The sequence below is a fragment of the Sylvia atricapilla genome, chromosome 2 (genome assembly GCF_009819655.1).
Source record: "Sylvia atricapilla isolate bSylAtr1 chromosome 2, bSylAtr1.pri, whole genome shotgun sequence".
Classification (NCBI taxonomy): Eukaryota; Metazoa; Chordata; class Aves; order Passeriformes; family Sylviidae; genus Sylvia; species Sylvia atricapilla.
Genome location: NC_089141.1, coordinates 111,401,341 through 111,424,275, shown reverse-complemented (window position 1 = coordinate 111,424,275; position 22,935 = coordinate 111,401,341). Strand labels below are relative to the sequence as shown.

At 43.4% G+C, this 22,935-nt stretch overlaps 1 protein-coding gene across 1 annotated transcript in view; it reads left to right on the top strand.

Moving 5' to 3' along the window:
- Positions 1-22,935, top strand: part of BACE2 (beta-secretase 2) — a 50,923-nt gene that overhangs the window by 2,300 nt on the left and 25,688 nt on the right. The window contains exon 2 of the mRNA XM_066314153.1: positions 21,952-22,040. Coding sequence (XP_066170250.1) covers positions 21,952-22,040 — 89 coding nt within the window. The remainder of the gene's footprint in view (positions 1-21,951; positions 22,041-22,935) is intronic.

The following is a 22,935-nucleotide window of genomic DNA, read 5'->3' as shown; positions in this document are numbered from 1 at the left end:
CCAGAAGACTTAAAGATCACAAATGTACTTGCTGTTTTTCTGCTTTGCAAGGAGTAGTATAAAGCCACAAAGCTGCTACTGTTGAATGTTTCACATGCTGCTACTAAAAGAAAGTGTCTGGATAGTGCCAAGCGTTGGATTGTGTTAAGCTCCTTGGGCAAGTCGTTGCTGGAGCTGGGAGTGGGCTGTGCATGATGGTGTAGAAAAGGAAAATCTTTTCCTGATTTAAACGCTCCTCCCAGCCTGACTTCGCTTCGCGTCAGAAGCTGAGACGCAAAGCGGCGCTTGGACACCTTCCTTTGTTCTTGCACCTCTCCACCTTGGGGCTTCCCAGCTCCCTGGCCCAGGCAGGCCTGTCCCAGCACTGCCAGCCCAGAGAGCAGGAGAGCTGCCCTGACATTTTGCCAAGGAGGAAGGAGGATGCTGGCAGCGAAAAGTGCTGGAGCAGCGCGGCCGCGCTTCCGCGCTCTCGGAGCAGGAAGGCGGATGGCACAGCTGCTGCTCTGCTGGAGCAGAGAGGGGATGGGGAAATGCTCACAGGGTGCTGGACCCCGTGACCATGACCAAACAGCAGGCTGTGAGAAGAGGAACCGGATTTGGTGTGGTGGTTTCAGCGGTGTTGGTGCCCAGTGACTTCGGGAGCGCGTGTGCGTCGAGTGTTGGAAGCTGCTGTGCCAGAATGGGGAATGAACATTTGTGAAAGGCTTCAGCGCTACAGGGCCTGCTTTACTGCTCAGCTGCATTTTTAGAAATTTTTCCCTTTTTAATTTAAGTTCTTGGAAGGAAGCTACTATGACAGAATTTCGTTTTTCAGGTCATTTAAGGCGTACTTTTTTGGCTTTCGTTCCAATTCTGATTTGTCATGTAGCAGATAAACACAGCACAGAACTGCGATTCACAATGGCAGTTCTGAAACACTTGTTCTGACGGTACAAAAATAGAGCAGCTGTGTGAAGTCAAAATTTATTTTATTTCCAAGACAGGAAACTTCAGTGCAGTCAATCCAGTTTTGCAAGGTGTTTGCAGCCAAAGTGTTTCTGATCATTTCCAGTTTTATGATACAGTATCCTTCCTAATCCTATCAGATCTCCACACCAGCTACCAGGTCGGTGTCAAATGCTATTACTCCCACTAATTCTTATTCATTCACATGTACAGCTACTTAAGAATTATGTGAAAGGTGAAAACAGTCTATTGTATTGAAGGGTGTGATGTATTTGTCCCTTCTTTCACGGATGTATTATTATGTGTCCTATTCCTGATGGACTATGTGCTTTATACCTGTCTTCCTCCAATTCTAGATTTAAATAAGAGGTGGCAAGAGCCTAATATGAATTGTGTGCAGTATTCTTAGCTATTTCTTTAAATAATCTGATGGAATTCCTTTGCTCTGTCTTTTATTATTTTGCCTACCCTAAAAATGAATCAAAGATAATTTAGGGGTTTTTTGCTATCTTCACTGTAGTTCTCTTCATATTAATTTTGTCTCTCCTACAAGCTTTTGACCAAAAGAATAGTCAAACTCTTAAAAAACCCCTCATGTTTTTCACAGCTTTCTTGAAGTCCATCTGGACTGCATTAAATGCTTGCAGGGACAGTACCATTGCTTCATCCTGCCTCTTGTACAAAGTGCTGGTAGTCCTACTGATCCCACTGCATTTGCACGCTGCGTTTTTATGGAGATCAGGTAAATGGTATTCCTGCAACAATAACATTTATTCTCTGTGAAACTTCTCTGTGAAAGTGAGGCCAGGTGTATGGCCCCTGCGAGCTCCAATTCTGATTAAGAGGATCCAACTTGTGCTCTGAATGCCACAGCTCCTTCCTTTCAGTGTCAGTTTTTCATTCTGTTCATGGAGAGGCTTTTATATCTGCTGTTTATCCTAATGGCAGTTTGTTCTGTGCACGGGGTGAGCAAAAACCCCTTCTATCAACTTGCTCCCAGGTTTTAAGGTCAGGGTGGATGTTGGGTCTAACGGCCTCCCCCTGCAAAACACAAACTTCAGTTCCCACATAATTGGTGGGAGGTTATCTTCCCTTCCATTTCTTCCAGCTATTTAAGAAGGGAATGACAAAGAAGGATATGTATTAAGTACCTCTAGTGTGTCACAGACTCAGAATTTATGGCTTTGTGTTTTGAAGGTGATGTACACACACATTAACAAGTTCTGAACTTGCAGCCATTATTCCTTAATTGGTGGCAGCTCTCATTCCCTGAGTGTTGGAAGGAATGGAGATGTGAGGAAAGATTCAACTGCTCTTATAATCTGATTTCTGGTGCTGTGCTGGTCCCCAGCAAGCTCAGCTCCACTTTCTTAGTTTTGCCAAAAAGGGGCTCACTGTCTTTCTAGATACAAGGATTTCTAAAATGTGATCTTTCTTTGTTCAAATATCAGAAGGCAGGTTCCATCTTGAGTCTCTCTTTCTGTATTTTTTTTTTAACAATTACTAAAGTAATTTGTATTTAATTTTGAGTTCTTTATGAAAGCTGAAGAAACAAAAGGCTGAGAAGCAAAGACAAGTTCTATGGTGCCTTGGAGTGTTTTGAGGTGGCAGCATCAAAATCCCTCCTGATCTGTCTAGTGGAAATAGTAATGAAATGCTAAATATTCCCATTTTTAAATGATGATTTGAGTCGATTTTGGTTGTTGTTGTTGTTGGATACCTGGAAAATAAAAAGGATAAGAACCTGGCAGTTGTAATTCAGGACTAATACAGTGAACAGCTGTGGCCTGGCAGGCTGTGATGTGTTTTTGACCCAAGACAAGCAAGCAAACCAGGTTTGGGTTGACCAAAAGGTCCCTGCCTTTACAAATTAGCATTCTAGCACCTTCTTCCATCCAAAATTAGCGCTGGCAAAAGGGACTGTGTGGAGGTAGTAGAGCCTGTACTCTAGAAACAACCCAAAATACGAGTGCTAATTACACTGAATGGAAGAGGCTCACCATTGTGGTCATTCCTCAGGCTGTGCTCCACTCCCAGAGTCAGGGATTAGAGCCCCACTAAACTGTACCTTTAAAGGTGCTTTCTCCCCTTCAGAGAAGTGATGGAAGCTTTGTTATCCAGGGTCTCTGGTTGTGGCAATCCTGAATTCACCTCCTGGTGGGTTGGGGCAGAAGAGCTGTTGTGAGGAGGCAGGGGTGGTGGAAATAGGTGTCAGGCTCACATTTTTTACCACTTTGCGTTTCATTCCTTATCAAGGAAAAAGCATCAGTTCAATCTGGAAAGAGGAAAGTAGAGGGTGAGCAAATAACTGTTTTGCCTGAATAAAGTGCAAATTAGTTTTGGGATTTGAGGTAGAAATGAGATGAAAATGAAACAGTGGACAAAAGAAAGCCCGAGTGGAATTTCCATGTGTTTGGTTTATTTGGATTATTAAGGAAGAAATCTTTCTCTTCTTGTTTGGGTTTTTGTTTTGTGGGGTTTTTTTTCCCTTTCCCCCCCTCTCTCTAACTAGAAGAGTGTGAGCTCTAGGGATTTCATCTGGCAAGACAGATTTAAAAGCCACTACACCTTGCAGGGGTCTTCATTTTCTTGAAGAGCACTTACGATTTCGAGTATATACGTGAGGACACCTCAGCTATTACATTGCCTCCACATATTATTATCTTTGAAATTTCCTCACTCACTATAAGTGAAACGAGTCTGACCTGAAGTGTTGTCTGGTCATTGTCAAGCACAGCTCTGTTGAAAAAAGGAAGCTGGTACAATGGCTCCCACGTGTGCCTCTCCGGCGTGAGACAGACAGACAGACCTCTCTCCCTCTTTTCCTACTGCCTGCAAAATACAGATTGAATCGTGCAAACAACTCGTGTAAATAAGTGGAGGAACTTGTTGCTTCTATTTCAGCATAGATTAGGGCTTGAGATCAAATCTTCAAAGTAAAGGAGGCAGCTCTCAGCTGCCTTTAAAAAAGGAAGTGTTTTTTCCTGCTATTGACAGGCCTGTCCTACCTCTTGCTGCTTTCCAGCCTGGGTTTGCTCGGTAGATCCAAGCTGATGGAGCAAACACAGAACGTGTTCTAGGGTCACTTTTACAACTGGATTTGTATCCATCAGCTCAGTGCCCTTCAAAGAACTTCAGGTGGCCCAGTGTGGAGACCCTCATGCCTTTAAAGGAATTTCCAACTGCCTTTCCCTGAAAAGGTGAAGATTAAAGATATCTCAGATGTTAAAAAAGGCTTCTCCCCATGGATCCTTGCAGACACTGTGCAGTCTTCTCCGTGGGTTTCACAAGCCCATCACCCACCCCATGGCATCCCCTTTCCCTGTTTCCCCATTGGCATTGGGGCTTGGTGTCCTGTTCCTCTCTTCCCTGTGGTCACCTCCCGCTGCCCTGCCCCTGGTACCACCCACGAACCTCAGACCCTGTGTAACTAAGAAAAACCACATGTTCACCCTCTTTGCCTCCAGATTCACCTTCAGCACAGTGGAATAAACTTGCTGGAAATTGTTCTGAGGCTGGGAACCTTCTGCCTCTCTGCTGAGCCAGCCTGGTAAATGTGTGTGGTTGTATGAGCTTGATTGCTGCCTGAATACTTCTTAAGCAGTTTCTCTACGGAGAGGCTGACTGGGATTTAGAAAGGCTGTGGCTGCACTCCAAAAGGACGCACTGTTACAGCCCAGGACTAGATTAGATCTTATTTAGATAGATCTTACTTTTCTTTCTGCACCTGCCTCCATCACAGCCCGTGGCGTGACTGGATCGCCGTGTTGAGGAGCTCAGCTGGCAGGACCCGGCTCACTTGGGCTGGTACCAGCCCAGCTGAGAGGAGAACCTCAGCATGAGCCCCACTGTGCTTTTTCCTTGACTTGCAACACTCAGGGAGCTCCTCCACCACTGGCAGCACCTGAGAGAGCTCGAGTCTGGACCAACCCCCCAGCTCTGGTTTCGCTGCGGTGGCACCTGCGGCACGAGGGATGCAGCAGCCTGGCATCACCTGAGAGCTCCACCAAGGAGCTCTGGAAACCTCTCCCCTTTAGGGTGAAAGTTTGCCCACGGCAGCTGCTGCCCTGCTCCAGGAGGGGCTGTCCCATGGACTTTCAGCCGTGTGCATCCGAGAGCAGCCACGTAGCAAAGTCAGCCCTGGAGCCTCCAGAAAGCCTCGGGCCAGAGTCAATGTTTGCTCCCTCTTTTGCCAAAGGCTGATAAAATAACAACTTTTTCCCCCCTGTTCTCACCCCTCCCTCTGAGTTCTTCCCTCTTTCTTCGTTTTGCCTGTCTTTCCTACTGCTCTCACTGCCTTTTTAATGTCTAAGAGTATTTTTTGGGGAGGGCATCTGGGGACGAATGTTCTAGACTTCTATTTTCGGGTTTTTTTCAGAGTCCTTCTCTAACAGATGAAACCTGTGGGGCGTCATGGGGAGGGAATTTGAGGCAAACACACTAGATGGGGGAAAATGATCTTATTTGAGTGAAAATTACAATTCACTGAATACAATTAATGTGTCATAATTAGGCCCTTTTGAAGGGAATCTGTTAAGACAGTAATTGCACACTGTAATCCTTTTTTCCCCCTACTGCTGCTTACTAATAATTTGATATTGTGAAAAACAAATTACTTGTAGATTTTGTCCTCTTTGCTCAGCTTGTGAGTACTAAAATTAGTTGATTTTATTTAGCTTTATGGTTGGCTTACTTTGGTACCTATTTACTAGCAAAAACTGCTGTTAAGCTTGATTGCATGTGTTCAGGGAAAATGCTGGTCTCACATCCTAGTCTGGTCTAATTTTAAAAGAGGAAAGGTATTAATGCTGCAGTAACATTGGTAAGCTTCTCCTCCCTAAATACAGAAAAGAATCCGTCCTTAGGGATCCAAAACTCCAAAACTGGCATTTTTGCTTTGAAGAAAAAGACAAGACAACTCAAGAACTGAGAGTCACCTTTCCACTTGAGGGAGGGATTAAAGGCCAGCTCCTGCCATTTGACAGGGGAAAAATAATTGGATGCTTTTGGCAGCCATCTCTCAGATAATTCCTTGATATTTGTGAGTGGATCTGCCTGTGAGAGTGGCTCTTAGAAGAGCACCTTGGAGCCCACCTAGTGCTCAGGTCAGGGCCAGATGTGAGAATTTTTTCACCACCCAGGCTCTTTCTGCTTCCTACTTTGCTTCTGTAAGAAGCTTCATGCCAGAGAAGATCAGGATTTGGGGTTTCTGCAGGAACAAAAGGCTTACCTGCTTTGTCATCATATGGAAGCTTGGGTCCTGCGTGTGCCAACTTGAAAATTGTATTGTGGCATTCAGGAAGAAAAGAATTTGAAGAATGCCATTGGCAGCAATAGTTTTGGCATAGAAAACGAAATACTGGGATGTTTTGACTGCAGGATTTGGATCTGTTTTCAAAATTGTGACTTTGTGAAATCTCAAGGGAGGTTTTTTCTTCCTTTTTTTTTTTTTTTTCTGTGTAAATAGAAAATTTCCTTCCAAAATTCCATTATGGTACCTGTTGATACAGAAACCCTGACTGTCAGTGTCTGCAGAATAAGAAATTAACAGTTGTGGCATCTTTTCAAGGCCAGGCTGGGGCTTTTAGCAACCTGGTCTAGTGGAAGGTTCCCTGCCCATGGCAGGGAGCTGGAATGAGATGATTTTTGAGATCCCTCCCAACCCAAACCATTCCATAATTCCATGATTCTGTGATTCACGCCAGAGCTTGAGCTCTTCAGGCCAGTGTTACTGTGCTGCTTAAGCATGGTTTGGAAAGGCTGTGCTTTTATTCACTGTGCTGCCTGGTAGATGTCTGCTAGAGGGAAGAGTGAAGTGTGACAGAAAATGATTCATCAGTCCTGCCTTTTAATGTGACTAAAGAGATTTTTATTTAATTCATTCATTTTTTTCTTCTCAGAGACTCTTGGGTTGCAAATGAGACAGAGGAGTTCAAAGGTGGTCACACTTCCCAAAAGTCTGGGAGCTGCTGGAGCAATGGAACATCTGATGCAGTCACACTGCTTCAGCTTAACTGTCAGAGGATAATCTTCTTGCTTCTCAGAAGCAAAGTCCTTCAGGGGATAACACAAGCATTTCACATGATCCAAAGTGCCAGATTTTTGCATTTGAGCTGCTGAGATAATGTAAAGGGGGTGGGGAAAGTTTACAAAATTTCTCAGGAGCTGTGATTATGAACGCTGGTGTGTGCTACATGTTCCAGCTAAAATTAACTTTTATTTGCACTCTGCTGACCCCCTTTTATTTGCACTCTGCTGAATGGGTCTGCTGACCCATTCAAGGTTTACCTTGAGTGACTTTTGGTCACTGGCAAGTGAACAGATGCCAGCAGGTGCTACCTGCCTCTTTTTGTCCAGGTTTGGGGGCTTTTCTCCATGGCGGGTGTGCACAACAGCAATTGCTGGTGGGCAAAATTCCACAATTCCAGTGCCCTGAGCACCATCAGATCCAGTGGTATGAATAAAATGGGTGAAAAAGGACCTTCAAGACCATCCAATTCCAGCTCCTATCACACAGAGGGATGTAACCTCTGGCCAGAGTTATAGGAAGCTTGTTCCTACTCTGGGATTGTTGCTGTGTGGATGGATTGTTGGGAGCTGTCTGACATGTGCTGTTATGGTGTGTCCTGGCAGACTTTATCAACCCAAGAGCATAACAAAGTCCTTTAACTTCCTGCCCTACAAACTCAATCTGGTATGTGGAAATGAAGCTGTGTTCCTGCATGCCTCTGTGTTCTCCTGTGTAATCAAGATTTTTATAGTGGAACTTGGTTAACAATTGTAATGATGTATGAGCCACGGGCAAAGCTGGTTCATTTCCCAGAGCTGCTGCCTCCCCAGTATTAGCCAGGGGAAAAAGTAAAGTATGAATGTTTGAGAAGGAGAGAGAGAAATAAACGACTCCGAAAGCAGGGGGAGAACACTGCTTCTTACAAAAAAGGGATTTTTAAAAAAAAAAAAACATGTCTTCTTTCACTTGAGAATCAAAACTGCCTTTTAAATTCTCCTGCCAAATTTTTAAGTGAAAACATTAGAACAAATATTAATAAAAAGCTTGATCCTTATTTTTAATAAATCAAACACAGCATTATGACATTGCTTAACAGCTTTGTTTTTCCTTCCTTTTTTTCCCCCAATCAAATAGCCCTTCCTGCCAATATGGAGTATAAAGCTGTTTTCTGTTTGTGCCTTTGAACTCCCTTGTATAATTCCGAGGAACACCCATGATGACAATCAAACTCTGCTTGGCAATATCCTAAATAGGTCAGGTGCAATGGGGAGCAAAAGCCTTCTGTCTGTTGTATTCCCTTTATTAATTGCCAGGGAAATAAAACCACTGGAGTTGCATCACCTTGTTTGTGCTCTGAGCCCTGGGACTGCCTGTGCACATTCCTGTGGCCACCAAAGATGGCACGGGGCAGTGGGAAGCTGCCTGACCCTACACTTTTTCCCCAGAGGTGTGGCACAACTTTTCCAACAGGAAACACGATCAGAGCAACCCAATCCCAGTCTTTGTGCCTGACACAGATGAATTTATGGGTTTTATCTTGACCTTTCCTTCCTTGTCTTCCCTCGCCTGCACTGGTACTTCCAGTCAAGTCCCTTTAGCATCCCACCAGCCCAGTAGGTGTGTGAAATGTGGGATGGTGGCTATTCCTGGGCAGAAAGGGAGGAAAGAGGTGGGAGCTGCTATGACAGGTGAGGAAGAGGTGGTTCAAGGTAGTTGAGAGAGTGGGATTGCCCTTTTCAGGCTGACACAACCCAGATCTCGTGTTAAATAAAATCTGGCAGTGCTGCGAATCAGGCAACTTGAAGAACAAGTCGTGGCATTTTTATAGCAGAGGCCATGCCTTGAAGTACAGGGAGTTTTAGCTGGCTTTCCAAGGTGTGTGCTCGTTTATTCACCTCTCCATACCCTACCATCCTGGCTGATCCAGGGATCTCACTGGGAATATCTGTACTTTCTTGGCCTCCAGGACTCACAGGCTGCTTTCAGAGCCCTGAACTTGTCTTAAGCAGCAAGCTGGTGGTTCCCATGGCATGACATCCATTGACTTCCATGGTTTGGGAAGGTTGGTTGTTCACTGTTTTATGTGGAGAGAGAAAAACCTGCAGGTTTTTCTTGTCTTCTTTTCTATTGTAGAGCTGGGATTAAATGCTCAAGAGATGCCGTTCATGTTCAGACTCAGATATTTATTAATTCTTATCTATCTTACAGTCTCACAAGCTGTGAGTTCTACCTAACAAAGTGAAAAATGGCTCCCTCTCTAACTCTTTCCAAGGTCTTTTAAGACCAAATTGTCCAACTGTGAAATGACAACTAAATAAATTTTACTTTTAGCCCAATAAACAACCACCCATGTCCCGTAATCCGGAATTTCCTACCCAATTACAAAATATCACCCAGACTCATGAAGAAGGTGAAAAAGAAGGACTTAGCCTACACCGTAAACCTCCATGTTGCTTTATAATACTATATTCTAAAACCTTAAATTCTGAGTTTTCCACCCTGTGATATCACACACTTCTATTCAAACTCCACACCCACAATCCCAGTGCTGTCAATCAATTTTGGGAGCCTTTTCCAAGGCCTCAGGTCAAATGCAGTGTTTGTTTGTGGGTCAGTGCCTGTCAGTACAGAAAGTCTAAAATTCTCAGAGCCCAGGGTTCCAACAAAAACCCAGGGAAAACTTGCTCACTTTGGATTTGTTACAGCATTTGAGGAGAACAGACTGGAAAATGTCTTTAAGCATTCAGTGTCCTTGAAGAGAAGCACCAAGAAAACATGAGGAGGAATTCCTGAAAGCTGCAGGAAGTGCAGCCAGAAGGATGCTCTAATGAGTGGTGCCCCACAGTGTGGGGATGGAAGTGCTGCTGGGAAGAGCTCATTCCAGGGAGAACGGATAGACCTGATGAGTCAGGAGTGTCCTGCTTTCACCTCTCCTCCTCACAGCTCTCCAGGCTTTGAAAAACCTTTGCTAACAAACACTCGTCTCCAAAACCAACATCTTGACAGAGGAGGGGGGGAAAAAAACCTGGAAAGAATCGTGTCACTACAAGGGCGAGGTGAAGGGGGGAGGAGAGGTAAGAGATCAGACCTGGCGCACAGTCTTCTGAAAAATCTGATTTTTCTCACTGCTGTCCTGTGAGTTTCATTTTCTTTCTGTTTGCCTCTGAAATACAGCCTTTTTTTTTTTTAAAAAAAAGGAGTCTTTTCACTGCCTTCAAATCATACAATTATGGAATGGCTTGGGTTGGAAGAGAACTTCAAGATCATTAAGTTCCACCTCTGCCATGGGCACCTCCTACTGTCCCAGGCTGCTCCAAGCTCCAATATCCAACCTTGCCTTCGGCACTGCCAGGGATCCAGGGGCAGCCACAGCAAATCTGGGCACCCTGTTCCAGAGCCTCACCATCCTCATAGGGAAGAAATTTTCTCTAATATCCCACCTAACCCTACCCTCTTTCAGTTTGAAGCCATTCCCCATGTTCTTGTAAAGAGTATCTCTAAGAAACAAAACAAAACAAAAAACCTTCTTGGAGTATTGAAGGAGCAGCTTTGGCACTTGGTATCACATCTCCAGTGCAATTGAAAGCTGGGATCTTATTTAAAATTGAGTCTGAAGTTCAGATCTCTGGTGTGAAGGAGACCTTTGAAAGAAATTAGGGATACAGGAATGGGACTGAACCTCTCCTGTAGGATTTCTGCCTGCTGCTGAAGGACAAGGGGACTGTGATGTCTTTGGCAGAAAGGAGATTACAAAAAAAAAAAAAAATTAGCACTAGGGACGCCTCTTAGCCTAAGCTGAAGAACATTAGGAACGGGCTTCATTCCCCCAATGAATTTTGTTATTTCCAGATGGCACAGTAAACATGGGCAATGACTCACCTACAGGGTGAGGAAGGTTTAAAGATTAGTCACTTCAAGCCTTCTTGAGTTTGCCTGGTATGGCTTGGCTCTGTACATATGTATAAAACTGTTTTGGTCTTACTGCAGTTGGAGGATTGTTGATTCAGTTTCAAAACAAGCTGGTTTTTTGTTTGTACTGCAGGACTTCTGAAGCTAGGTAGAGAAGAAGAGTTAAAAATGCCTTTATTTTCTTTTTTTTCTTTATTTGACAGCAGTTTCGCCAAGTCTAATGAGCGATAGAGGAAAAGAAAAGAATGACCTGACAAAAAAAATTGGAAGCTAATTTTGGAGAGCAAAAGCCTCAGAAAATTGAAATTCTGAACTGAATGCAGCTTCAAACTGTAATCATTCACTGGGTATAATACATTAATGTAGGCTTACTGATTTCATTTCCTTAACCCAAGGAAATAAAAAAAAAAAGAAGGGCAAAAAGCCCTCCTTAATATCATATTCTGAAAGGTAATGTAGTAGCATGATTTCTCCTTTTTTTTTTTTTTTTTTAACAACTCTGTTAAAAAAGCCCAACCTATAAAATTCTTTGACATGATTATACTTTTTAGAAAGATCATGCCCTGGGTGAGCAGAACTGCCACAGCAGGCATTTAACCTCAGACAGAGCTTTGTTTACTGTGGAGTTCTCCCCCTCCTCAGGTCCTCCTACAGCATCTCCTTACCTCCATCTGATGTGCTTGGCCATTATCCCAAAGAGCTCAAAATCCTTCTGGACACTGCCCAGCACGTCTGCCCTGTGCTGGTGACACTCTCTGGTGGTGACACTCAGTGGTTTCCAAGGGAGAAAGAGTTTTATGCTGAGAAGGAGCCTCTGAAATGGGTGATACCATTGACAAGCACGTTGTCCAAGAGTTCAGCCCTTTTTAGCTGTGGAATTATTGACTGGATAGCTGTCTCTCCAGCACCTTAAGTCACCCTGTTCTCTAGAGAGCTCTGGAGGAGACTCTTGCTAATTTAGGATGTGGCACAGGGCTTAGACTTAGCCTGTCTCTAAACCAAGGCTGCGTGGGCACTGGGATTCCTCTCGAGGCTTGCAGTTAAATGTGAGAGTTGCTCCCAGTGGCATTTGGCTTACAGCCTCCCTGAATCGTCAGTGCTGTGCTGTAATTACCAGAAAATTGATTAATTTAGTTCCTTTACACCTACTACCAGGTGGAAATGGGCTTTTGGATTTAACAAGAGCTTTGTGTGCACTTAGCTGATGTCTCATGCATTTGTTCTTGGATTTCAGAGTGTTTGGTGGGGGCTTGGTTAATCCTCCATTTATCCAGGCACTTGTTGTCTTTCCACTCAGGAACGTGTGTGGTGTAAGTACGGCAAATATACGGAATTTCCTCACTCAGCTTTGGGAGGATTTCTGCTGCTCTCAGTAAGCACTGACTCTGCTTGTGGCTAAGTGTTGATGGCTACCCTGGGGAAGGCTGATGAAGGCACCTCTTGACTTCCATGCAACCCCTTCCTTCTGAAAGGTTTGGCTCCCCGAGGGTCTCTGTGGCACCTCTACATCTGTTGAAAGACCATCACACTTTTCCTTCATCTTCTCGAGCCATTTAAAGCCTATCAGTGCTTATTTACAGGTGATTTGTTTTTTTCTAGACCTCTAGATTATTGTTGTTACTCTCTAATTAGTCCAGATTTTCCTTAAAACCCAGTGCTTAGAGCAGAGCTGCAGCTGGTTTATGTGAATACAGGATTGCTTCACACACCTGGTTTTGTCTGCTATAGGGTGTGAGGTGAGGAGACTCATACCTGAGGGAGGAAAAAATATAAAAGATGGAAAAAAAGGTTAATCTTTTCTGAAAAGGCAATGAGACAAAATTGCGACGATTCACACAGCTCTAAGATAAGCAAGTAATGGCTCATGTTCAACAGCAAAGCATGTTCATATAGCATGAATAGGATGGATGTGTTGTATGATAAATCTAGACACAGCAAATAAATTTCAGCCTGAAAAATAAGATAGCACATGAGATGGCATGTGCAGAAAGAATGCTAATGTTTAGGGAACCGAGGGCATTGGCAGGAAGGAGAGCGTAGAAATGAAGAATAGATATTTTGTTTTGTTACCAGGATTGATTGGCTGACTATTTTTTTTGTCTTTAAACCATAATAGCCTTCCCTTATTGTCAAAATGATAATATATATAAAGCACTTCCTGTAATATTTTTCTTCAAAATGACTATTCATCAGTCCCGCAGTCAGATGCTCGTATTTCAACTCACAATTTAGTTTAGCAAGTTTATACTTCAGAGCAATCTGTCATTTTAGCATTTGTGGTTTTTATACAAAGCTCCACTACACAAGCATGCAGTGCTCTTAAGCACGGATAGATTGGCTAATCCAGATAGTACTTTGTAATCTCTTGGCAAAGAAAGAGATTACTGCTTTTCAGGCAGGAAAAAAAAAAGAAATATTCCTTCCAGTCTAGCACTGCAGATCGTGGAGAGATTGAGGGGAAAAACTCTTGGTCTTCTGCTGGGCCCAGTGAGGGTGTGAGAGTTTGAGAAGAGATATTATAAGTGGCTGGGGAAGAGATGGAATGTGAAGGTAGTAAATGTGAAGGCAGCAAAGGTAAATCCCAGGTCCTGGCACTATTTGGGAATTGGAGTGAAGGGAATTCAAGCACTCTCTGGAGAGCTTTGGTCTGCTGCTGCCACTCATTCTCCTGTGAACTCCCCAGGCTACAAACACAGCCCAGTTTCTGTGACAGACTTCTGCTGTTGTTGTGAAAGCAGGAATTATCTTTGGTGATAAACCTGACCTTCTGGTTTGCCCACGTTTTCGTGCAGCAATAAATCACCTTCCTTTGCATCCCCGGAGCTGTAGCAAAGTGTGGGCACCACCTGCTGAACAAACATCATTGGAAAATTAATCTCATTCTTTTTTGTTTTCCTCTTTCCTCACAATGCCTCTCTTATCTTGGCTGCATGGGTGAACCCTCCTTGTGACCATGGGAGGGGTTTTTTGGAGGTAGGAGCAGTTGGGTCTGTTTTCTCTGGTGAGGTGACCTCACTCAGGTCAACTCTGGAGATGTTTCTCCTGGACTTGGTGTAAATTGTGGATCTGCCTTCCTCCTCCCCGTCTTCCTCCTTCTTTTTCTCCCCCAAGGTGAATTATGATTCCATCCAAGCTGCAGAGGCTCATTTGGCTTTGGGCTGAGGTGTTCCTCCAGTGCTTGTGAGCAGTGAGAAATGGGAGAGTCCATCCCTGCCCCAGTGTTCACGGGCAGTGTGCCACTCCAACAAATTTACCTATTTTTGTTTTCAGGCTTACCTTTTAAACAAAGTACATATTATTCTGCCAACAGAAATCTTTGTGGAGGTTTTTCAAGTTTGTGTCTGACTTTGCAGTCCTCTGCATCTAGAAACGCTTCCAAAAATTTCTCTTAACTCATCTTTTAAATTGCTTTTATTTCTGCATCTTCAGAGGAACAGATGAGGAATCTATATTAAAGCCTAGCATTCTGATACTTTTTTTTTTATTAGAAAGTAGGCTGTTAAATGTTAACTCTAAGTAACACAGGGGAGGAAAAAACCCATACAGCATGTCTGTATTTAAAAAGCCACTGTATATTGTAACATTACTAATTTGTAGAAACAAATTGCTGAAATAACCTGACTGACAGTCGGTGCCAATAATAACACGTAATAACTGTGGGCAAACACAGCATATAGTTATTGGTGTTTTCTTGTCTGTGTGATGGTTGTAAGCAATTCTTGCCAGATGGGCTGATAATGTAATTAGGAATCGTTGTGTTAAATGAGGCAGCATTTAAATTGCCAACTAATTTTCCTATCTATTAACCAGCTTGAAAAAAGAAGAGCTGTTACCCAAATGATTTCTAGCTGCTAATCCCTAACAAGAAGCAGCACTTCTTTGAACCTTTTTTTTTCTTTTTTTAAAGCACTGTCTAGCAGATTATTTTCTGGACGGTCTACTATATGTGGGACAAAATAAGAAAGAGAATTAAGAGATATGGTACAAGCTCAGGGGTGAGATGGGGTGGACTTCTACCTCTACATTGTGATGTGTGGTAACAGCTCCTGAGCAGGTAATGGGATGATTCCTATTTCTGGTCTCTGCAAGGGGATAAAAACTTTTCTTACTTTGTCATAGTTCACTGTGTGGCATGCTCCAGCAAGCAGAGTAGAATTACAAGCTGTATTTTAAGTGGGTGCTTTGGGAGAAATCATGAAAGCAAGGCACATGAATGTTACTGGTGTGGAATGGTTGTGCGCTTTACTGAGGACAAGAAAAAAGGGAAAAAGAAAGGAGTGCCCTTGGGTCGAGTTAAAATCCCAGAGGAGGCATGATGGCTTCTAGTTTTCATCATGAAAAGAGATACTATTATTTAATAGGGAAAAATTGTTCCTTCAGGAGGGTTTGAGGCCCTGGCACTGGGTGCTCAGAGCAGCTGTGGCTGCCCCTGGATCCCTGGCAGTGCCCAAGGGCAGGTTGGACATTGGGGTTGGAGCAGCCTGGGACAGTGGGAGGTGTCTGCCCATGGCAGGGGGTGGCACTGGATAAACTTTGTGGTCCTTTCCAATCCAAACCATTCTGATATTCTCTGAATTCCTACAGAGCCAGCATCTTTGCTCTGCTGCCTTGTGAAGGAAACTCTCAATTATCATTAAAGTTTTGACTGAACCCCAGAGTTAAGTGTGAGGCTGAATGAGATGTCTTACTGTATTTATGGCTCTATATGTGCAAATCCTATTTTTTTTCGTTCCCCATTCCCTATGTTTCAGCTGAAGCAGGAATGAAGAGCTAAGTACATTTTTGCAGTCTAGTTTCTCTATAGAATCATGGAACAGTTAAGGCCAGGAAAGACCTTTCAGATCAAGTCCAACCATCAACCCAGCACCACCACCATGCTCACCAATAAGCTATGTTCTCAAGTGCCATATCCACATGGTTTTTTAACCATTCCAGGGATGAGGACTTCTCTGCTTCCCTGGTCAGTCTGGTCAAGTGCTCTACAACAATTTTCACAGAAGAATTTTCCCCAATATCCAGCCTAAACATCCCCTGATGCAGCTTTAGGCCATTCCCCCTCGTCCTGTCACTTGTTATTTGGGAGAAAAGACTGACACCAGCTCACTCCAACATCTTTTCTGCTGTAGAAAATTAGCCTGTCCAGGGTGGAACTTTATTTCTTGACCTAAAAAGATTGATCAGACCTGTGAACTTGAGAAATAAATAAATAAATAAATAAATAGTGGATTTTTTTATGGACCAGTCTTTTAGTGGGGAGAAGAGTATCCTGGTTCAGTGTGGGTGACCTGGGGAATCACATCAAAAGCAACAGGTTTGCAGGCAAGCCCTGGGATTCCACACCTGGAAAACGCTGTGGATGGTCAGTCGTGCAGACAGCTGCCTCAAATAAATCCATTTTGTACTTTCAGCCTGTGGGATTTGTTTTGTATATTTTTCTGGAAGTTACCAAAACTTCCCAACCTCAAACTAAAACAGGGAAGAGAAACTTCTCTAAAATCTCAGCAGGATGTGTACCAGAACAGAAGCAACTTCTATCCCAGCTAAGGGATACGAGCTACCTCTATGCAACAAAATAATGAATGATTGCTGCTCTCACTTTCCCTAGAAAATGTGAAGGAAGTCACTTTCTGAATGCATGGTGGGTAACTGCAAATTGTTTTATGCCAGGCAGTTAAATGAGGCATGAATAACAACCAGTCTAGTGTGGATGTGTCATATTGACACCACCTGCTGTACCAGGGCAGGTGCCTGAACCACAGACAGCCAAAGCTTTGCTGAGTGGAAAAAGAAAAAAAAAAAAAGATAACACATCAACAGGCAATTTTTGGTTGTTTGGTTTTTTGTTGTTTTTTTTTTTTTTTTTTTTCTGATAGGAAGATACAACAATATTTAGCAATGGAAGGCTTAAAAATATTAAAGACATAGTGGTAAGTTAAATTATTGAAGCTATGTGGCATGCAGAAAGTGATATTTGATGCTGGTGCTGAATCAAGAAATGGAAAGTTTAAGGGATCCTTGAAGTATTGACAAAGTGTTTGACTTTCAGTTGAAAGAAATCGTTTGGACTTGGGATTTTTTTTTTAGTGTCTCCACCCCTTCAGAGTAGAAAAAATGTAAAATGCATGACCTCTGAGGCTTCTGCTTTCAGTGTTCATGACTTTCAGTAAACAAGTTTGGATTTGCTTCTCTTTATAACCACAAATGTATGGCATATAGATAGTGTCAGATTCCCTCTGTGAGTTTGTCATGGCAGAGGTGGATGTTCCTGTCTTGCTTACTGTAAAATAGGGATCTTTATGAGCCTCCAGTTAATAACAGCACTATTTGCATGTAGGAAATGCAGACAGCAAAATAATCTCCAGATATTTTACCAGGTGCAGATTTCATGTCCCACAGCTGTGGTTAAGGTGACCTTCAGGGGGAAGAAACAATTTAGTGCATTTGCTCTCAGTGTCTGTTGTGTAGGTCTGAAATTGAATTTGGAAACCACAAAAAAAAAAAAAAAAAGACACCAAAAATCCCCAAAAAAGGCTTTACTTCTTCCAAAAGCAAAAGGAAAGTAGTTTTTCATCGGTTTTAATGTTAATGTCTAATCTAAACCCACTGTATCAGTTTGAAGCCATTCCCTGTGTCCTGTCCCTGCAGCCCTTGGGAATTGTCTCTCTCCAGGTTTCCTGGGGCTCCTTCAGGCCCTGCAAGGCCACCCTGAGCTCAGCCCAAAGCTTCTCCTGTCCAGGCTGAACAATCCCAGCTGTGGCAGCCTTTCCTCCCAGCAGAGCTGCTCCAGCCCTCTGCTCATCCTGGAGCCTCCTCTGGGCTCTCTGCAGCAGCTCCACGTCCTCCCTGGGCTGGGAATTCCAGGGCTGGGGCAGCTCTGCAGGTGGCTCTCACCTGAGCAGGGCACAGGGTGATGCCTTGGGAAGGCTGAGCTGGAACAGAGACTGGACAGAGCTGGAGAATAAAGTAGATACTTATTTAAAGGCCTTTAGAATACACCTTGGGCAGGACAAGAGCCTGGCCAGGGCTACACCCAATGTGGACTAAGAATGGTCACAAAATGGTCAACCAGTCATGAGGTCTCACACTTTTATAAGTTTTGGTCCATTTGCATATTGGGGTTTAATTGTCCAATTACAGATTCAGGTTGTGAGGTCTCATCCTTTTTGTTCCTCCCTTCAGGCCACTGTTTTTTGTGCTTTGGGGCCTGAAAGTTGTCCTTGATCTTCAGCAGGAACAGGATTTGTTTTGTCTCCCTACTCTGTGAAGAGCTGAGTGACACTGAATATGAGGCTCAGATCTACACCCCTGGGCAGCACAGGATCTGAAAAACATGAAACCTAAAACTTAGGGCATTGGAGCAGACCCCTCACCTCTGCCCACGCTTCTTTGGATGCAGCCAAGGACCCTTTTGGCTTTCTGGGCTGCAAGTTGACATTGCTGGGACGTGCCAAACCTCTCACCCACCCAAACACCCCCAAGTCCTTCTCAGCAGGGCTGTTCTCTGTTGTATTTTATCTTCTTTTGCCAGGGTTGGGGTTAAATGCACCAGACTATTTCTTGTTCAGACTCAGATATTTATTAATTCCTATCTACATTACAGTCTCACAAACCGTGAGTTCTACAGCACTTATAGCTAACAAACTAAAACTGGCTGCTATCTCTTTGTACAAGGCCTTTTAAGTATTAACTGTCCAATTAGGAAATGACACCTGAATTATTTTTACTTTTAACCCAATAACGAAACACCCGTGGCCCCCAATGCAGATTTTTCTACCCAATTACAAGAAACCACCCAAAACCGTGAAGAAGAAGGTGAAAAAGAAGGACTTAGCCTACGCTCTAAAACCTCCATCTTGCTTTATATATATATCACTACATTCTAAAACCTTTAACTCCAAGTTTTCTACCCTGTGATATCACACACTTATATTCAAATTACACACCCATAATCCCAGTGCTATCACTCAATTTTGGAAGCCTTTTCCATGGCCTCAGGTCAATGCAGTGTTTTCTTGGGGGTCAGTGCCTGGCAGCACAGAAAGTGTAAAATTCTCAGTGCCCAGGGTTCCAGCAGCTCTCTGTGGTTGAGTAGGACAGGACAGGATGGGCAGCTCTGGACTGTGGTGTTGCAATCATGACACAAAAGTACAGCACTCACTACCAGGTTGAAGTGAGGAGCAAAAGAGGAAGTTTATTATGATTTGGGGTTTAAATAGGATTTGGAATTTAATCAAGGTTTGGGGGACGAGAGGAACACCTCTCTGACCCCAGTGGCCAAACCAGCAGTCCATCACAGAGAGGAATGAAAAACAGTCTAATTTTGTTTATGTTACATGCATGAGAAACTCCAGTAGAATATATGTAAGCAAGAATCAGAAGGCTGAAAATCAGGGTGACACTGTGGCTCCTTCAGTGGCCACTTGTGACTCTCCAGAGCCTTCCCCAAGCTGCCCCAGCAGCTCCATGAGCCCAGAGTGGAATGAAGCAATGGAGACAACATGAAAGTGGTCCTTAATGAGACTCAAGAAAACTCAGACCCGAAGGGTAGCCAGGAGAGAAAGGGAACTCAGTAAGTTATAACCCACCCCGAAATGAGCTGCTGATCACTGGCCCTATTGTGAGGGCTACAATAAATCAGTGTCTGCCCCTCATCTCATTATGCACAAACTTGTGGATAGAGAATGTCAGCCTCAATAGCATCTGTCATGTGAGCTCTGCTGTGTCCGAGTGGGCTGCAGCCTGCACAGTTAGCCAGCTTTTGTGCTCTCCCTCTCTCTTTGTGGGGGATATCTGTTTTCTTCTGGAAGTCTTGGTTTGCTCCGTCCTGTGGGTAGTAAATCCGCCCTTTCCTTCCCTGGTTTGTGAATTCTGTGATGATAACATTGTATTTAAGGTGCGGGGGGGGGGTAAAATATCTTTCACATGTGTCATATTTAGTGATTTTTGCTTGGTTTGGGTTGGTTTAGTTGGTTGTATTTTTTGGTTTTTTTTCTTTCCCCCAAGTCCTCCTCCGTGTACACTGCCATGCATATCACTGAGGCTAAGGCAACACCTACATGTATTTATGCAGCTGATGTATAATGCCCATTACTCAAGCATCACAGGCTCAGAAAGGCTAATTAATTTAAGCCCTGCAGCACCCCTTTGAGGCAAATCTTGTCGGTCCTGATAGATGCACGCACACATTGGAGCTGCTCTTTGTTGTTTATTTTTAATATGATTTCTATGCCAGAGAAAGGAGGGGGAAACGAATAGTTCATATTTTGTTGGTTAGTTGAAAAAATGTTAGGCTTTTGATATCATTGAAATGAAGTATGTAGCAAACTTTGGATTTTATTGCAGTGCCTCAGAGGTTCTTATTTTCTTTTAAAGCCCCAGCTCCTGGAGCCAAGTGAACTTGTGGATGTCCTTTTGTTTTCAGATGTCTCTGTCTAGCTTGTGTGGTTGCAAAATAAATTTTAATGTATTGTCTTTGCTTAATCTAAAATCCAGGATGCAGCGAGGCACTTGGCTAAGGTTGTTGGTTTGTTTCTTTTTAGTCTTAAAATTTCTGCAAGATTAGGGCTGGGAATACCAATGACAGAGTGTGCCTGCAGTTCAGAAGAGGTTCTCAGAAGTTACTGGTTGGTTTTGTGTTCATGTTTAAATTCCAGAGTTCCTCAGTCCCATTCTGTATGAAAAGGGTGAAACAAGGGTAACCATCACCTCCCTCCTCCTCTGTGAGCAAATCAAAGATGTTTTTTAAACATTGACTCACGCTTTTTGTCTACACTCTGTCTTATTAGAGAAGGATTCATCACATCTTTTTCAAGTGCTTTATCCTCCTTTGTGTTTACACTCATTTCTGAGCTCAGCCTTTTTTCTCCACTTCCTTTGTCAACACTGAAGTTGTTTCCCTGATCATTCTCTCTTACCCTTCCTGGTGTAGAAGCCAAGCTAAATCTTAAGGAGAGATGGGGACTACCAAAGGGGCTGGTTTGAGCCATGGGCAACCAAACCTTCATGTCACACTCCCTCCCACAGGAAAATTCTTAATTCTCTAATATTTTTTCTGGGGAGCAGGTGTTTTAAGCCCACCTGAGACTGTGTCATCACCAAAGGAGGGAATCACCCTTTTCTGTTTTCCATTTGAGTAGCTGTCTAATATGGCAGATTGCTGTTTTTTCTTGGTGTCTGTAGGTGAGGAACCTGATCTGATTTGCATCACAGCCCTGTGGCTTTGCCAGAGAGGCCTGGGAAACAACAGCCAAAAGCAGGGGAAAAGTGTGACCATTGCTTTTGGGAGCAGCAAGGTCTCTGACTGATTTAAACTAATAATTTAATGGCTCTGTACCTAATGTAGTTTCCAGGTCTCATTGAAGGACGTTTTCCAGCATGTGGCTGCAGTTTCAGCTTTGCCATCACACAGCTGTGATGGACCAGCCTGGTTACCTGAGCTAGATGGGGAGAGGAGTTGTCCCATTTTGTCCATGTGGCAATTTTCAGCCTAAATCACCCTCCCAACTGACCAAACAAGTGGCCACCTTTCAGTCATGGTGTTAATAAATCTGCCATCCTCATTTTTAATGGTGCTAAAGGCTGTGGAAGGTTGCTGCTGCTCAGGATGAACTGGGCATTGCTCCTGTGTTTTCCAATCCATGAGGCAGCTTCGTGCTTCTGCTTATTTCTGGCCAGACCTGCACTCAGCCCCTACCTTGAAATCTCACAAGCTCTAAGACAAACAGGGCTTTAAGCAGTCCATAATTCAACCTGTGTTCTGGACAGGTTGCCAAGACTCATGGTTTGGGCCAAAAGAAATTTGAGATGATCAGGAATTCATCTGCTGTGCAAATGTGGGCTTGGCAGGTTTCCCCCCTTCCAGGAATAGGACTATTTTAAAGCATTTCAGCCTGATCAGCTGTTTTGGATGGGCTTCAGCAGCATCTCTCTCCCAAAAGTGACACTATCTCAGGGCAATGCTCACCATGACTTTAAAACTGAAGGTAGTTTAGACAAAAAACTGCAATGACATTTTTTTGTTGTTGTTCATTTGTTTGATTGGATATGCAAATCACCTCTCCTTTCTTTTTTGTTGTTGTTTTTGGCAGTTAAATATTCTGGTTGACACTGGGAGCAGCAATTTTGCTGTAGCAGGTGTGCCTGATCCTGATGTCACATCCTACTTCAATCCTGAGCTGTAAGTACCTGTTCTGCACCCATGGTGGAAATTTGGGGGATCTTTTGGAATCTGGCTCTTCCATGTAGGATAGGATGACAAAGCAGCTCCTGGGATGTCCCATGGGAGTGGGATGTTGGCTGTCTGGTGGGAATTTTGGCTTTGCCTGATGCAAAACCCTGCCTGACACCAAGAACAGGCAGCGCAGATGAGCTCTGAGTGAGCATCAGCAGCACTAACTAGAACTGGAGAAAAGGGAATATGATAACAGAGGAAAAATCGTTTGCAAAATCACACCAATTTCAGCCAGTTTCTTACCTGAACAGACTTGCAAGGGATTAAAAGTTTCAATGTGCTTTGCCTTTGTTTGAAAACAAAAACGAAAAGCCGGTAGTTGTATCAGTTACTTGACATTTCATCCAGAAGCAAAATTACTTAGTCAAAACCTAATTTGTTGTTTAGTTTAAGCCACAGGCCTCAATGAGTTAGTGATCTGGACAGACCCTGAAGAATCTGGTTATTTATAAAATACAACTTGTTGGTTCTGGTGTTTGTTATGCACTAAATTTGCTGTGTTTAGCTTAAGCTGAGATTAATCACAGCCAAGCTTTGTCTGCCTGAATCACACTTCCTCTTTTTCTTCCTTCCTTTCTGCCTTTCTCTAGTTTCAATTATTTCAGGTAAAATTCTCCAAAATGCAGTGTCTATCTTTAGCTGAAGCATATGGATAGAAGTACCAAGAGTGTTGGGAAACTGGGGAGTATCACCCTTCTCACTACCTCATATGTGTTTTAACATGGGGTTTTACACTTTTTTTCCAATAAGATGCACTGGGAATGGAGGGAAATTTATCATTTCCATTCTGCTTACTAGAGTAGCCTCACCTCCTGTCATATATTTAGATGTTAATGGAGAT